General features: G+C 52.1%; 2 protein-coding genes across 2 annotated transcripts; both read left to right on the plus strand.

Moving 5' to 3' along the window:
• The first annotated feature begins 1,160 nt into the window (after nt 1-1,160).
• LOC141987083 (perilipin-3-like) lies at nt 1,161-6,493 on the plus strand. Its single transcript, XM_074952127.1, has 8 exons — nt 1,161-1,203; nt 2,682-2,782; nt 3,414-3,609; nt 4,320-4,402; nt 4,508-4,793; nt 5,499-5,689; nt 5,904-6,026; nt 6,122-6,493. Exons 2-8 carry the CDS (start codon nt 2,729-2,731, stop codon nt 6,491-6,493), a joined length of 1,305 nt encoding a protein of 434 aa, XP_074808228.1. The 5' UTR covers nt 1,161-1,203; nt 2,682-2,728.
• Nucleotides 6,494-10,250: 3,757 nt separating this feature from the next.
• Nucleotides 10,251-16,166, plus strand: LOC141987996 (perilipin-3-like). The gene is made up of 9 exons (XM_074953819.1): nt 10,251-10,360; nt 10,459-10,508; nt 12,370-12,470; nt 13,105-13,300; nt 14,013-14,095; nt 14,201-14,486; nt 15,212-15,402; nt 15,580-15,693; nt 15,795-16,166. Exons 1-9 carry the CDS (start codon nt 10,251-10,253, stop codon nt 16,164-16,166), a joined length of 1,503 nt encoding a protein of 500 aa, XP_074809920.1.
• The last annotated feature ends 264 nt before the right edge of the window (nt 16,167-16,430 follow it).

A 16,430-nucleotide genomic window follows, 5' to 3' on the forward strand; every position in this document is an offset into this window, starting at 1 on the left:
CCCAAATCTGGTACAAAAAAAATCCCAGCAGTGCTTCAACTTGGGAAATTGGGAATTTTCATTCAAAACATTTTACTCAAAAATTCCCAGATTGTGGAAAATTCCCCAGGACATAGAAACACTGTCCCACATTCATAGCCAACAGGAATGCTTCCCACACAGGCTGTGTCTGCAGCAGGCCCTTCCTTCCCTCAGGGAGGGACCTATGGATAGTTATTAAAGAAGAAAAGTAACCCTATCTCTTCTCTACAGAAAAGAAAGGAAGGGGGGTGGTGGTGGTGGTATGGATCTACTCTCTTCCCTGCTGTCCCCCAAAATAAGCAGCACTCCTGCTTCAAAAAACTCCTCCTCCAGTTGGTGCATTTCCAACAGGTGTGGCAGGGCGCGGCTGGCTGAGCCCAGAGCTGTTCCTTAACCCCTTGTTGCCCAGTGTGGGGCAACCTAACTCTCTTTGAGGTTCTGGGCCTAAGTCACTTAGGCCTTGCAATGCTGAGTGGAGCAATAGCTAAATACCTTTAAAAATCTGTGCCATGTTCTCTTCCCTGGACAAGTCAACTAGCAGGAGAGCTATAAATGAACTGAGGAAGCAACTTGTACCAGCTGGGCCAGAGAAACTGCCCCAGCCTCTTCTGGAGTGGGCAAGAAAGCAAAATAATACAACAGCTATCAGCACTCTCCTCTCTTAGATAGTTTTACTGACAAAAAACCTTCTACACCGAAAATGTTACCAGGGAAATGGAGCATAAAGGCACTCTTCAGAGGGAACAACCGGAGCACTCTGAGAATATGAAGCATTCTTATTATTTGTATTACCGTAGCATTTCAAAGCCAAAATCAGAACTGGAATCCCATCGTGCTAGGTACTGTCTTAACACAGAGTAAAAGGCTTGCCCCAAACAGCTCATAATCTGAAACTAGGTTTGCCAGCCCTACAGGATCATCCTGGAGTCTCCAGGAACTAAAGATTGTCATGTGATGGGACCTCCAGGAACACATCCAAGCAAGATTGGCAACTCTGAAACCCTGTAACTTTTCAGAAGCTCACAGCCCTCACTGGGCAGAGTAGAGAATGCAGCTGTGTGATTGGTCTCCTGAGCTGTCTGTCAAGTGTGTCCAGCCCCATGATGACATCATCACAGGAATATAATGGCTGAAGGGGGGTAGATCCAAGTATTGGCAAAGGATTAGTAGTGTGGAAGTTTGGTAAGATGTGTGCTTAACCTCTATGCTATGTCTTAAGTTCTGGGGGTGTTTAGATGGGGGCTCTTTTCTTACACAGAGTGTGACTGAATGTCTTGCCTGATCAGGGCCAGTAGTGGTTAGGATTGAATGATCAGAAGCTCTTAGCTACTTGCTGTACTTGTGTAAAGCATTTCTAGCTGAGTCTTCTGAGTAAACAGTCCAGGGAAGAAAACTATTTGCCTTCCAGACTGGGAGGCCTGGATTAATGGCATGTTCTAGGAGATGGAGGCTTCCCTAGAGGAGAATAGACTATTTAACAAGGAGAACTAAATTAGAGCCTGAACTATGGAAAAACTTTCCACTCACCTCTCTACCTGAGCGAAGCTATGCTGTTCCCACTCAGGGATGGGGATTGGGACTTCTGGCTGTAGTCTGAGTTCTGGCTTGTCCTAATGATCTGCAGGTGGAAACACTTGACTGAGGTGGCTGATTCAGCTGAGAGGGGAGTGTTGGGTAACCAATATGTATCTGAAACAGATAATGCAGGAAACACTAAAGGAAAACAGGCCTGGTGCCTTCCCATGAGGGAAATGCTTCCTGGCCCTAGCTTTCTAGTTAGTGGTCTCACTCTTGCCTCCAGGGGTGATGGTGTCAATTTACCTGAATTGGAATCGGTTTCTTTACCAGACCAGTCTTTAACTGAGAATAGAAAATATTTGTATTTTTACCAGCTAAATTGTCTTTAAAATAACCAGCCTGCCATAGTGGGCATCTCCTATGTAGACTCATAGATATTAAGGTCAGAAGGGACCATTATCATCATCTCCTATGTAATTCAGTATCCAGGGAGACTCCTACACTACTCACTCTAGAGGTCCCTGAAGGCTCACCAATGGTACCTTCTCAATTCAGTGTTCTGTGTGTGTAGTCAATGGCTACTACCTTCAGCAGGGTAACTTCTGTCAGTGATTGTACTCTGGGACAAATGGAATTAGCCCCGGTATTATCTGGGAAAAGACTAAATTAGGAGGGTGCCTCTGAGCTGTGCAGGTGTCCTGGTGCTCCCCTTGGGAGGCATTGTTGGATCTAGAAGTCTGATGAGAAGCTTTGGGAGTGTGTAACACCAACAGACCCTGGTGATCAGCAGGATCAAATCTGGGACCTCTGGAGCTAAATGCAAGAGCTAACAGCCATAAAGTTCTTAGCTAAGACTGTAGAGCTGATGTGTTAATATCTACCTCTCTAACTGGTCCTGGTACCACAAGATGGGCCAGAAGAACATACCCACAAGGTGTGTGGATTACAAGTGCATCTCTGGGCTTGAGGAACTGGCTGTCTCTGAGCCTGCCTTAGATCAAAGGTTTAAGGCCCTGGCCTGTTTTCTGTAGAGAGAGACTTACTGCAGGGGGACAACCTGGTCTGGCTCTTATTGAAAATGGATGGGGAGCAGCTCTCCTGGTGTTCCTACAGAAGATTGATTTCATTGTTTCCTGCTGTAGCCACTCAATATTCCTTTTTGGGTCTTGCAGGGACATCTCACTCCACCATGTCTGCTAAGGAAAATGAACCACAGGTGGAGATCCAGGCAGAAGAGCAACAGGTGGGTCCCTCCTGGGGAGGCAGGTGTGCTTGGCAGCTGGAAGGGCTGTTCTAGCTTGAATGTCTCCACTGCTGGAGACAGGGACTCGTAACCACAACTCTAGCTAATGCTCCAAGGTCTAGTTCTCAGAGTGCCATAGTCATTGCCCACAAGTGCCCCTTGAATCTGGGAGGAGCACCAGCACTGGTGACCCTGTGAATGCTCTCTGCACTAGAACACCGGCAAATCCCGCTGATTGTAATGCCCAGTGGGGGCACTGTACTGGGTGCTGGACTGAGACATGGTCCTGATCGGGAGAGACTGCACTTGGAAAGACACAAGGTCTTTCCATTACTGCTCTCGCTGACGGAACAAGATCGTGACACAGTTCTGTTTTGTTGGTGGGCGTGCCAGGATGGGAATGGCGTTCCTGACACCTTGCTGAATATAGGCAGCTGTTCCAGTGGGACCAGGCTTCTGGGTGTGTAACTAATGTCACAGGCAGGCCACTGAACCCCTGCTGACAGGGACCGGAGACTGCCTAGCTCTGAGGACAGTCCCTCTGCAACTGATTCTGTAGGAGAAAGAGACAGGAGGGCACCTTGACAAGCCAGGAGCTCTTCCTCAGCTGACTCCTCTTTCCCTCCCTCAGACTGCAGGGGACAGGGTGGCTGGCCTGCCCTTGGTCAGCTCTGCCTGTGAGATGGCCTCTGCCAGCTACGCTGCCACCAAAGAGACCCACCCAGCCATCAAAGCAGTCTGTGAGGTGGCAGAGACTGGGGTGAGGGCCATCACCTCTGCTGCCATCACCAGGGCACGTCCCATCCTGGACCAGCTGGAGCCACAGCGTGAGTAAGGGAAGAGAGACAGGAACACTCCTGTGTGTGTGGCGGGGGAGGTGGGTCTGGGGGCAGGTTCAGCCTATAGTGGCTCTAGGCCCACTACTGAACTTGGCCTCCAACTGACAGCAAACAGAATCCACAGACTCCCTTCTCCTGCTCCCCTGAACTCTGCTAGCTCCTAGACATGATCTGGCCAAGGCATTGGCCTCGTGCAGAGCGGCTCTGATGGTTGCAGCAGCTGTTGTTGGACTCTTCCTCAGGTATCGGTGCTGAGCTGGACCAGCCTAGAGACAGGCAGTGCCCACGCACAATCCCTGGTGTGCGTGCCTGGCCCAGTACCACACAGCCACATGCACTGTGTATGGCACCTAATGCCATGGAGCAATACCTGCTAGAGGGCACAGGAAGCAGCTCCAATGCTAAAAGGATCTGAGCCCATTGCAGGCACTGGAGATGCCTGAAACCCTCTAGGAGAAGCTGGGGGTGGATGAACAGATGACTGGCAGCGGGATCTCCTGAGTGCTAAACCTGGCTCTGAAACAGACAGGCTCCATAGCCTTGGGCAACTTGCCCAACCCCTCTTCCTTGGCTTTCCCATCAGTAACCTGGGACACTTGCTTAGGAACACCAGTCCTCCAGTGTACACAGATTAGCAGCCCCACGAGATCTGTGCACGTGAAGGAATTAAGGGAACGAGTTCTGTGGTTGTGTTACAGTTGCAGCAGCCAATGAATGTGCCTGTCGGGGTCTGGACAGACTGGAGGAGCAGCTGCCCATCCTGCAGCAGCCGATTGAGAAGGTAACCACAGGAGTGTCACGGCTGGTCCTGGAGCAGGGTGAGGCTGTGGGCCCTTCACTTCCGCTAGGTGTTCAGTGACCTCTCTTCTGACCCCTTTTCCTCTAGGTGGTTTTGGATGCCCAAGACCTCGTGCGTGCCACAATGGTGGGTGCCAAGGATGCAGTCTTCAGCACAGTCACTGAGGCCAAGGATGCAGTGACCAGCATGGTGAGCGTGGCACAAGGGGCTGTCCAGGAGAGCGTGGAGGTGACCAAATCCACCGTGACCAGCAGCATAAGCACAGTGATGGGCTCCAGCATGGGGCAGATGGCTGCGAGTGGCATAGACACAGCATTGGGGAAATCTGAGCAGCTGGTGGACTACTACCTCCCCATGACCAAGGAGGAGCTCGGTAAGATCCCCTCTGCTGAATACAAACCAATGTGACCCTGGTGTCTTGGGGTGCGGCTTGAACTTGGGGTTCACAGCTGATCTGCCAAAAGAGCCACCTCTCCTTCAGGCTAGCTTGGCTACTAGCCCTCCCTTAGTTCCTTCATGCTGGGCCCTCCGCTCGCCCTGTCTGATGGCTTTGACACTGCTCCCTGTGCAGCTACCCGCTGCCTTACTGGTCGGTGCTGCAGGGCATCCAAATGTGCCCTGGGAAAGATTGCATAGGTCACAAGCTTTGGGAGGGCTGAACGCATCCCCGCCTTGTATCCTGGCCCTGCCAACTGGTGGTACAAGTAGATTTTAATTCTTACCAGTATGGGGACTCATGGGAGGGACCCAAAAGTGGTGGTGGGGGGGGGGGAAATGACTCCCCCCAAACGACCCCACCCTGCCTTGTGCAGGGGGCTCTACAGACCCCAGACAGGAGATGCAACTACATGGAAGGGCTGGTGGGGAGCCAGCTGGGGACGGTACAGCCACACCGGAGGAGGTGCCAGCATTCTGCTCCTTTCACTGCTGCGGTTCCTGAGAGCCCTGCAGTTTTCAGTGGATACTGAAGGTCATTCCAGTACGTCATACCAGCAACAAATGTCTTAATGGTGCGGCGTACCTGACCTTACTGCCTTACTTGCACCACTGCTGCCAACTGACCCCTTCCCCCTTCCAGCTGAACTTGCCACAACTCCCGTTGAGGGGCCTGGAGAGGCTCCAGCAGAACAGCGGAGTTACTATGTGCGTCTGGGTTCCCTTTCGAGCACGCTGCGCCAGCGAGCCTACCAGCACGCCCTGGGCAAGATGAGACAAGCCAGGCAGCGCACCCTGGAGGCCCTCTCCCAGCTCCAGCAAATCATTGACCTGGTAGGAACACGACCCCTCTCCCCTGCCCTGTAGCTGCTGTGGGTCACGGTCTCTGCAGCCTCCCATGCTCAGTGCCATTGGCGCTGTTAGTTCGTGGGCCCAGCTGTGTCGCTGCAGTAGTGCTGCTTGCCTGCTGCCCACACCTGGCTGTGGGAGAGCTTCCCTGGCCAAACGCCTCCTGCTCTTCCCAGCTAACTGCCCTCTCCTCCTGCAGATCAACCGTGCCAAGCAGGCTGTAGATCAGAAGCTTCACAATGGCCAGGACCATCTGTACCAAATGTGGCTCCAGTGCTGCAGGGGGAAGTTGGAAGGGCAGGAGGAACCAGACTCCACAAAAGTATTCTCCTTCTCGCCCTGCCAGCCTTGCTTCAGTGAACTCCCCCCCATGTGTAGGGGAAACTTGCAGATAATCCAGTCTCTTTCTCCTTCCAGCAGGTTGAAGCTCAGGCTCTAGCCACGTCCCAGAGCCTCACCCAGCAACTGAAAACCACCTGCCTTACTCTCCTGGGCAGCATCCAGGGCCTTCCCAGCACTATCCAGGACAAGGCCCAGCAGGTCTCGAGCAGTATAGAAGAGCTCCAGGCTTCCTTCTCCAGTGCCAGCTGTTTCCAGGATCTGTCGAGCCATACCCTTGCCCAGAGTCGGGAGATGGTGACCAAGGCCCAGGAGTCCCTGGATGAGCTGTTGGAATACGTGATGCAGAACATTCCCCTGGACTGGATCGTGGGACCCTTCACTCCCGCTGGAGACTCCCCACCGTGTCCTGATGAGCTGGTGGAGGAAGGAAAGAAGGTGGAGGCCTGAAGGGTTCCCCCTGCTGCTGGAAGGAATCCAGCTGAATTGCCTGCATAGCTAGTGTGTGGTCTCCTTGCTGAGGCTGCAGTTCTGCTTTGGCAGAAGGTGGACTGAGGTCAACTCTTCCTTCTGCAGAATTACAGAACGTGAATGTCATTTCCCAGGCACGCTTCCCCAGAACCATGTATTACCGGTTATAGGGTGGCATCACTAGTCATGCAGGACTGCATCCGTTGCAGGGCGAGTCTGCTTTTCTCAGGACATGGATTGTAACTGACATACAGCTGTCTTCCTCTATACATAGGAAGTGTTCCTCAGCTTGATCTTTTTCCTAGCTTTGTAATGTGTAAAACTAGGGTTTAATGTCACAATAAACCTCAACTGCATTCAAATTGCTGTCTGTTTAATGTGATTCCCTCCCTACCTCGTACTCTGTACAAACATATATTGCACAGGTGACCCCATCCCCCTCTTCTTCACACACCCCCACAACCCCTTTTTCTCTGGCAGGGCTCCAGAATGGCTGAGCTCATATCCTGGGTGAAGGCATCTCTTCAGGTGCCTCCATTTGACACGCTTCCATTGAGACTTTTTTCTCATGTAGAAGGAGGCAGCAGCCCATTGAGAACACTCATCTGGCTTCCAGGGGGTGGCAAGGCAACATTACAGACTGAGACCAACTAACAGAGGGAAAGACCCAGGTTGTTGAGATAGGGCACTATGGCCTTGAGAGGAAATGGGGTGTGTGGAGAACTGAGAACCTACTGCTGGTAATGAGCGAAGTTAAAAGGGTCACATACAGTGGTGGGAGACTGCTGGGCCTTGCCTCTAGTCCAGTGCAAAAAAGCTCAAAAGGTTGGAAGTGTCTCAGAAAAGAGATGGTGAATTGGCAACTCCAGGCAACTGGGATTTAACAAAAGACGCGCACACACAGGGAGACGAGCTGCAAGAGAGAGCAGCTGCTAGCAGCAGCAGCCAGCCTGAGTCCTTCCTCCCTGCTGTTAGCCAAGCACCGGCCTAACCTTTCTTACTGCTTAGTGTAAACCTAGCCAGGTCAATAACACTACAGGCACGTGGCTCAGGGTTGTGGGAGATCCATAGTAGGGTCAGTGCTGGGCTTGTAATGCGTTTTCCTGAGAGCTTGTGTCTGTGCTTGAAGTCACAAGTGGGTAGTGTCATCTAGGCAGCTCCATCACTGTTGCTTATCCTAACTCGGGCTTGAGCTATTAAAAAGCTTCAGGCAAAGAAAGGTCTCCTGGGTTCAGCACTGCAACAGCACCATGCGCAGGAATGGGTGTGTTGGTCTCAAGGATGGAGACTAGTCACAAAGTGGTGATCTCATTGGAAAGGGCCTGCCTTGTTCTCCAATCGATTGAGGATACTAAGCTCTTCATAGAATATCAGGGTTGGAAGGGACCTCAGGAGGTCATCTAGTCCAACCCCCTGCTCAAAGCGGGACCAATCCCCAACTAAATCATCCCGGCCAGGGCTTTGTCAAGCCTGACCTTAAAAACTTCAAAGGAAGGAGATTCCACCACCTCCCGAGGTAACCCATTCTAGTGCTTCACCACCCTCCTAGTGGAAAAAGCTTTTTCTAATATCCAACCTAAACCTTGCCCACTGCAGCTTGAGACCATTGATCCTTGTTTTGTCATCTGCTACCACTGAGAGCAGTCTAGATCCAGCCTCTTTGGAGCCCCCTTTCAGGTAGTTGAAAGCTGCTATCAAATCCCCCCTCACTCTTCTCTTCCACAGACTAAACAATTCCGGTTCCCTCAACCTCTCCTCATAAGTCATCTGTTCCAGTCCCCTAATCACTTTTGTTGCCCTCTGCTGGACGCTTTCCAATTTTTTCACCCCCTCCTTGTAATGTGGGGCCCAAAACTGGACACAGTACTCCAGATGAGGCCTCACCAATGTCGAATAGAGGGGAATGATCACATCCCTCGATTTGCTGGCAATGCCCCTACTTATACAGCCCAACATGCCATTGGCCTTCTTGGCAACAAGGGCACACTGCTGACTCCTATCCAGCTTCTTGTCCACTGTAACCCCTAGGTCCTTTTCTGCAGGAAAGTCAGAAACTCCCTAACTGACAGGGAGCAATTACTGCAGCTAGTCTGCCTGTGGAACTGGAGGTGTGTTATAAACCCTGCTGTGTTATGGATTAAAAATGGCCCCTCCAACACACTCATGGGGAAGAGTGAGTAAAAGCACTAGCGAGGTGGAGCCCTGCTGGAGTGAGTAAAGGTCCTAGCTTGCTCCTTTTAGGGATATGGAAGAGTAAGTGCAGACTTCAGGAGTACTGGTCAGCTAATCTGACTTCTGTGTTCAAGCCCAGTGAAGCTCTTTTCTCTTTAGTCCAAGTCTAATAAAATGCGTGAGGTCAATGAGTGGATTTCACATCAGCAGATGTTTGCTTCAAACTTGGAATGAAGCTGGATTTTCTTTACACCATGAAGAGCATTGCAGCCTACATTTCCCCAGCACAGCCCCTACAGCTAATCTTTCCATAGGGAAGGGGTGGTTCTATCACATCCTCAAGCCAGGGTCAGACGTAAGATACCCCATCGAAAATGTTGCTGGACCAATCTTAAGTTATACAAAGCAAATGCAGTAACTGACTAACCCACCGGATGCAGTATTTATGGCACAAAGAGCAGTGAGTTATTTCAGCAAACCCCAGCATGATTCACCCATGGGCTCAAGTGTTTAATCCAAAGGCCTGTTGGAGGATCCATGGTGTGAGCATAGAGATCACACTAGCTACACTCCAATGGTCTGAATATTAGAAGGAGAAATGGGAAAAGGAAAGATGCTTTCTGCCCCCAGCTGGCTATCTTTCCTGGGCACTACCGCCTGCCTAATTAGTGATTGTAGCTACCAGGTAGGAAGACTTGTACTGTGCTGTCAACATGGTTGGGCTTGCTTTTTCTGCTGGCTGCATATGTGGGAGGGCTATGAATGGGAAGGTGGTTTCTAAGCCCTGAGCATGCAATGGTCTCTCTGTGCTGGTGTTACTTGCACCTGTGCAGAGCTCTCTGAAACTCAACTACTCTTCCCAACTGCCTGTTGAAGTTACTGGAGGTCTGAGTAAATGCAGGGGCTGGTTTGTGCAGGGCTCATTGTAGAATCAGGGCCTAACACTGCCCCACTCTAGCCTTTGCAGCCGCTGAAGGTCGTGTGTCTGGATGGAGGCCCACTCACTTCCCTCTGTGGGACAGACATGGGTATGAACATCTAGGCTTCCTTTAAAGGAGTGAGGTGAGCAGCTGCCTCAGCCCCAGGCCACTGTCACTCTGCTCAGCTGTTCCACGCATTTGCACTCCCTGTTTTGTTTTACTCCCTGTGTGAAGGGCGATGGGGAGGTTATGGGAAGAAGATATACATGTTGTGATCTTCTGTCACTCCAGCTGGGAAGGGCCCTGGCACTGGAGTAACTAGGCCAGGAATGATAATGGGGAGAGGGTAGAGCCGAGCATAGTGGCTATGACTGACTCCCCCCCGCCCAAACTTTTCCCTGAGCTTGTCTCCCCTCTTAGATCTTCCCTGTGGCTGTGTCATCCCCATCATTTCCCAAATGCTCCCCTGATGCCCCCTGAGCCTGGGGGTTCCACGTATTCAACTGACACTTATATTGGAACTGCTAACTGCACTCAGTCTTTAACCCCTTATTGCCCAGTGTGGGGCAACCTAACTCTCTTTGAGGTACCAGCACTCTCCTCTCTTAGATTGTTTTACTGACAAAAAACCTTCTACACTGAAAATGTTACCAGGGAAATGGAGCGTCAAGGCGCTCTTCAGCGAGACCAACGGGAGCCAAAATTGGCAACTCCAAAACCCTCTAACTTTTCAGAGGCTTACAGCCCTCACTGGGTAAAGTAGGGAATGCAGCTGTGTGATTGGTCTCCTGAGCTGTCTGTTAAGTGTGTCCAGCCCCATGATGACATCATCACAGGAATATAATGGCTGAGACCTGAGGAAGGTCTGAGTATTGGTGAAGGATTAGTGGTGTGGAAGTTTGGTAAGATGTGTAGTTAAGCTCTGTACTATGTCTCTGGTTCTTTGGGTGTTTAGATGGGGGCTCTTTCTTACACAGAGTGTAACCCAATGTCTTGCCTGATGGTCAGTAGTAACGAGGATTGAATGGTCAGAAGCTCTTAACTACTTTCAGTACTTTGTAGCTGTACTTGTGTAAAGCATTTCTAGCTGAGTCTTCTGAGCCAACAGTCTAGGGAAGGAAACTGTCTGCCTTCCAGACTGGGAGGCCTGGATTAATGGTATGTTCTAGGAGATAGAGGCTTCCCTAGAGAAGAATAGAATATTTAACAAGGAGAACTAAATTAGAGCTTGGACTATGGGAAAACTCTCCACTCACCTCTCTACCTGAGTTAAGCTATGCTGTTCCCATTCAGGGATGGGGATTGGGACCTTTGGTTGTGGTCTGAGTTCTGGCTTGTCCTAATGACCTGCAGGTGGAAACACTTGACTGAGGTGGCTGATTCAGCTGAGACTGGAGTGCTGGGTAACCAATATGTACCTGAAATGGATAAGGCAGGAAACACTAAAGGAAAACAGGCCTGGTGCCCTCCCATAAGGGAAATGCTTCCTGGCCCTAGCTTTCTAGTTAGTGGTCTCACTCTCCTCTCTAGGGGTGATGGTGTCAGTTTACCTGAACTGGAATCTGTTTCTTTACCAGACCAGTCTTTAACTGACAATATAAAGTATTTGTATTGTTACCAGCTAAATTGGCTTTAAAATAACCAGCCTGCCATAGTGGGCGTCTCTGATATAGACACATAGATATTAAGGTCAGAAGGGACCATTATGATCATCTCCTATGTAATTCAGTATCCAGGGAGACTCCTACACTACTCACTCTGGAGGTCCCTGAAGGCTCACCAATGGTACCTTCTCAATTCAGTGTTCTGTGTGTGTAGTCAATGTCTACTACTTTCAGCAGGATAACTTCTGTCAGTGATTGTACTCTGGGACAAATGGAATTAGCCCCGGTATTATCTGGGAAAAGACTAAACTAGGACGGTGCCTCTGATGAGCTGTGCAGGTGTCCTGGTGTTCCCCTTGGGAGGTATTGTTGGGTCTTGAAGTCTGAGTAGAAGCTTTGGGAGTGTGTAAATGGGGCGTTACATCGGGTGGGATCTGAATTGCTTCAGAGAATTCTTTCCTGGTTATCTGGCTGGTGAATCTTGCCCATAGGCTCAGGGTTTAGCTGATCACCATATTTGGGGTCAGGAAGGAATTTCCCTCTAGGGCAGATTGGAAGAGGCCCTGGAGGCTTTTTGCCTTTCTCTGTAGCATGGGGCACAGGTCACTTGCTGGAGGATTCTCTGTTCCTTGAAGTCTTTAAACCACGATTTGAGGACTTCAATAGCTCAGACATAAATGAGAGGGTTTTTGCAGGAGTGGGTGGGTGAGATTCCATTACCTGCATTGTGCAGGAGGTCAGATTAGATGACCATAATGGTCTCTTCTGACTTTAATATGTGTCCATCGATCTATGTGTAACACCAACAGACCCTGGTCATCAGAAGGATCAAACCTGGGTCCTCCAGAGGCTCATGCAGTGGAGCTAAATGCATGAGCTAAAAGCCATATGGCTCTTAGCTAAGACTGTAGAGCGGATGCATTAATCTCTCTCTCTAACTGGTCCTGGTGCCACTAGAGGGGACAGAAGACCACACCCAGATGAACTGGCTGTTTCTGTTTCTGGGCCTGCCTTAGATGAAAAGTTTAAGGCCCTGGCCTGTTCTCTCTGTAGAGAGACTTCCTACAGGGGGACAACCTGGTCTGGCTCTTAAAGAAAACGGACTGGGAGCAGCTCTCCTGATGTTCCTACACAATATTGATTTTATTTCCAGCTCTAGCCACTCAATATTCCTTTTCGGATCTTGCAGGGACATCTCACTCCACCATGTCTGTTAAGGAACACGAACCACAGGTGGAGATCCAGGCAGAGGAGCAACAGGTGGGTCCCTCCTGGGGAGGCAGGTGTGCTTGGCAGCTGGAATGGCTGTTCTAGCTTGAATGTCTCCACTGCTGGAGACAGGGACTCGTAACCACAATACTAGCCAATGATTGTAGCTCTGAGTGCCGTAGTCACTGCCCACAAGTGCCTCCTGAAGCCAGGAGGAGCACTGGGGACACTTTGAATACTGTCTGCACTGTAACACTGGCAAATCCCGTTGACTAATGCCCAAGGGCCCCCAAAAAAGAGGGGGGCATTGTACCGTGTCCTGGACCGAGACATGGATCCTGATCGGGAGAGACTGCACTTGGAAAGACAAAAGGTCTCTCCATTCCTGCTCTTGCTGACAGAACGAGACTGTGACATAGTTCTGTTTTGTTGGTGGGCATGCCAGGACGGAAACGGCGTTCCTGAGACCTTACTGAATATAGGCAGCTGTTCCAGTGGGACCAGGCTTCTGGGTGTGTAACTAATATCACAGGCAGACCACTGAACCCCTGCTGACAGGGACAGGAGACTGCCTAGCTCTGAGGACTATCTCCTACAGAATCGGCAGTTGCAGAAGGAAAGAGACAGGAGGGGCACCTTGACAAGCCAGGAGCTCTTCCTCAGCTGACTCCTTTCCCTCCCTCAGACTGCAGCGGACAGGGTCGCTGGCCTGCCCTTGGTCAGCTCTGCCTGTGAGATGGCCTCTGCCAGCTACGCTGCCACCAAAGAGACCCAGCCAGCCATCAAAGGTGTCGGTGAGGTGGTAGAGACTGGGGTGAGGGCCATCACCTCTGCTGCCGTCACCGGGGCACGGCCCATCCTGGACCAGCTGGAGCCACAGCGTGAGTAAGGGAGGGGAGGCTGGAACACTCATGCGTGTGTGGCGGGGGAGGTGGGTCTGGGGGCAGGCTCAGCCTACAGTGGCTCTAGGCCCACTACTGAACTCGGCCTCCAGCTGGCAGCAAACAGAATCCACAGACTCCCTTCTCCTGCTCCCCTGAACTCGGCTAGCTCCTAGACGTGATCTGGCCAAGGCATTGGCCTTGTGCGGAGCTGCTCTGAGAGCTGCAGCAGCTGCTGGTGAGGACTCTTGCTCCGGTACCAGCAGTGAGCTGGGCCAGCCTAGAGGCAGGCAGTGCCCAGGCAGAATCCCTGCTGTGTGTGGCTGGCCCAGTACCACACAGCCACATGCACTGTGTATGGCACCTAATGCCATGGAGCAATACCTGCTAGAGGGCACAGGAAGCAGCTCCAATGCTGAAGGGATCTGAGCCCATTGCAGGCACTGGAGACGCCTGAAATCCTCTAGGAGAAGCTGGGAGTGGATGAACAGATGACTGGCAGCCGGATCTCCTAAGTGCTAAACCTGGCGCTGACCCAGACTGGCTCCATAGTCTTGGGCAACTTGCCCAACCCCTCTTCCTTGGCTTTCCCATCAGTAACCTGGGACACTTGCTTAGGAACACCAGTCCTCCAATGTACACAGATTAGCAGCCCCACGAGATCTGTGCACGTGAAGGAATTAAGGGAACGAGTTCTGTGGTTGTGTTACAGTTGCAGCAGCCAATGAATATGCCTGTCGGGGTCTGGACAGACTGGAAGAGCAGCTGCCCATCCTGCAGCAGCCGATTGAGAAGGTAACCACAGGAGTGTCACGGCTGGTCCTGGAGCAGGATGAGGCTGTGGGCCCTTCACTTCCGCTAGGTGTTCAGTGACCGCTCTTCTGACCCCTTTTCCTCTAGGTGGCTTTGGATGCCCAAGACCTCGTGCGTGCCACAATGGTGGGTGCCAAGGATGCAGTCTGCAGCACGGTCACTGAGGCCAAGGATGCAGTGACCAGCATGGTGGGCGTGGCCCAAGAGGCTGTCCAGGAGAGCGTGGAGGTGACCAAATCCACCGTGACCAGCAGCATAAGCACAGTGATGGGCTCCAGCATGGGGCAGATGGCTGCGAGTGGCATAGACACAGCATTGGGGAAATCTGAGCAGCTGGTGGACTACTACCTCGCCATGACGGAGGAGGAGCTCGGTAAGATCCCCTCTGCTGAATAAAAACCAGTGTGATCCTGGTGTCTTGGGGTGTGGCTTGGACTCACAGCTGTTCAGTGTTGACAGCTGAGCTTGCAAAAGAGCCACCTCTCCTTCAGGCTCCCTTGCAACCTTGATAGGCTACTAGCCCTCTCCTTGTTCCTTCATGCTGGGCCCTCTGCTCGCCCTGTCTGGCTCTGACGCTGCTCCCTGTGCAGCTACCCGCTGCCTTACTGGTCGGTGCTGCAGGGCATCCAAACGTGCCCTGGGAAAGATTCCATCGGTCACAAGCTTTGAGAGGGCTGAATGCATCCCTGCCTTGTATCCTAGCCCTGCCAACTGGAGGTACAAGTAGATTTTAATTCTTACCAGTATGGCAACTCATGGGAGGGACCCAAAAGTGGGGGAGGGTGGGAAGCACATGACTGCCCCCAAGCAACCCCCCCCCGCCTTGTGCGGGGGGGCTCTATAGACCCCAGACAGGAGATGCAACTACGTGGAAGGGCTGGTGGGGGGACAGCTGGGGGCAGTACAGCCACACCAGAGGAGGTGCCAGCGTTCTGCTCCTTTCACTGCTGCGGTTCCTGAGAGCCCTGCAGTTTTCAGTGGATACTGAAGGTCATTCCAGTACGTCATACCAGCAACAAATGTCTTAATGGTGCGGCGTACCTGACCTTACTGCCTTACTTGCACCACTGCTGCCAACTGACCCCTTCCCCCTTCCAGCTGAGCTTGCCACAACTCCTGTTGAGGGACCTGGAGAGGCTCCCGCAGAGCAGCGGAGTTACTACGTGCGTCTGGGTTCCCTGTCGAGCACGCTGCGCCAGCGAGCCTACCAGCACGCCCTGGGCAAGATGAGACAAGCCAGGCAGCGCACCCTGGAGGCCCTCTCCCAGCTCCAGCAAATCATTGACCTGGTAGGAACACGACCCCTCTCCCCTGCCCTGTAGCTGCTGTGGGTCATGGTCTCTGCAGCCTCCCATGATCAGTGCTGCAGTAGTGCTGTCTGCCTGCTGCCCACACCTAGCTGTGGGAGAGCTTCCCTGGCCAGCCGCCTCCTGCTCTTCCCAGCTAACTGCCCTCTCCTCCTGCAGATCAAGCAGGCCGTAGATCAGAAGCTTCACAATGGCCAGGACCGTCTGTACCAGATGTGGCTCCAGTGCTGCAGGGGGAAGTTGGAAGGGCAGGAGGAACCAGACTCCGCAAAGGTATTCTCCTCCTTCTTGCCCTGACAGACTTGCTCCAGTGAACTCCCCCCATGTGTAGGGGAAACTTGCAGATACTCCCATCTCTCGCTTTCTCCTTCCAGCAGGTTGAAGCTCAGGCTCTAGCCACGTCCCAGAGCCTCACCCAGCAACTGAAAACCACCTGCCTTACTCTCCTGGGCAGCCTCCAGGGCCTTCCCAGCACTATCCAGGACAAGGCCCAGCAGGTCTCGAGCAGTATAGAAGAGCTCCAGGCCTCCTTCTCCAGTGCCAGCTGTTTCCAGGATCTGTCCAGCAGTGCCCTTGCCCATAGTCGGGAGATGGTGACCAAGGCCCAGGAGTCCCTGGATGAGCTGCTGCAATACATGATGCAGAATGTTCCCCTGGACTGGATCGTGGGACCCTTCACTCCCGCTGGAGACTCCCCACCGTGTCCTGATGAGCTGGTGGAGGAAGGAAAGAAGGTGGAGGCCTGAAGGGTTCCCCCTGCTGCTAGAAGGAATCCAGCTGAATTGCCTGTATAGCTAGTGTGGGGTCTCCTCGCTGAGGCCGCAGTTCTACTTTGGCAGATGGTGGACTGAGGTCAGCTCTTCCTTCTGCAGAATTAAAGAACATAAATGTCATTTCCCAGGCCCACTTACCCAGAACCATTTATTACCGGTTACAGGGTAGCATCACTAGTCATGCAGGACTGCATCCCTTGCAGGGCTAGTCCTGCTTCTCTCAGGACATACATACAG

The sequence above is a fragment of the Natator depressus genome, chromosome 5, assembly GCF_965152275.1.
Source record: "Natator depressus isolate rNatDep1 chromosome 5, rNatDep2.hap1, whole genome shotgun sequence".
Taxonomy (NCBI): Eukaryota; Metazoa; Chordata; order Testudines; family Cheloniidae; genus Natator; species Natator depressus.

Coding starts and splice junctions, on each gene's coding strand:
- LOC141987083 (XM_074952127.1), top strand. CDS start 2,729: ATGTCTGCTAAGGAAAATGAACCACAGGTGGAGATCCAGGCAGAAGAG. Junction 3,610..4,319: donor GGACCAGCTGGAGCCACAGC/GTGAGTAAGGGA, acceptor GTTGTGTTACAG/TTGCAGCAGCCAATGAATGT. Junction 4,403..4,507: donor TGCAGCAGCCGATTGAGAAG/GTAACCACAGGA, acceptor CTTTTCCTCTAG/GTGGTTTTGGATGCCCAAGA.
- LOC141987996 (XM_074953819.1), top strand. CDS start 10,251: ATGTTACCAGGGAAATGGAGCGTCAAGGCGCTCTTCAGCGAGACCAAC. Junction 10,509..12,369: donor ATTAGTGGTGTGGAAGTTTG/GTAAGATGTGTA, acceptor TTCCAGCTCTAG/CCACTCAATATTCCTTTTCG. Junction 15,403..15,579: donor TCCAGCAAATCATTGACCTG/GTAGGAACACGA, acceptor CTCCTCCTGCAG/ATCAAGCAGGCCGTAGATCA.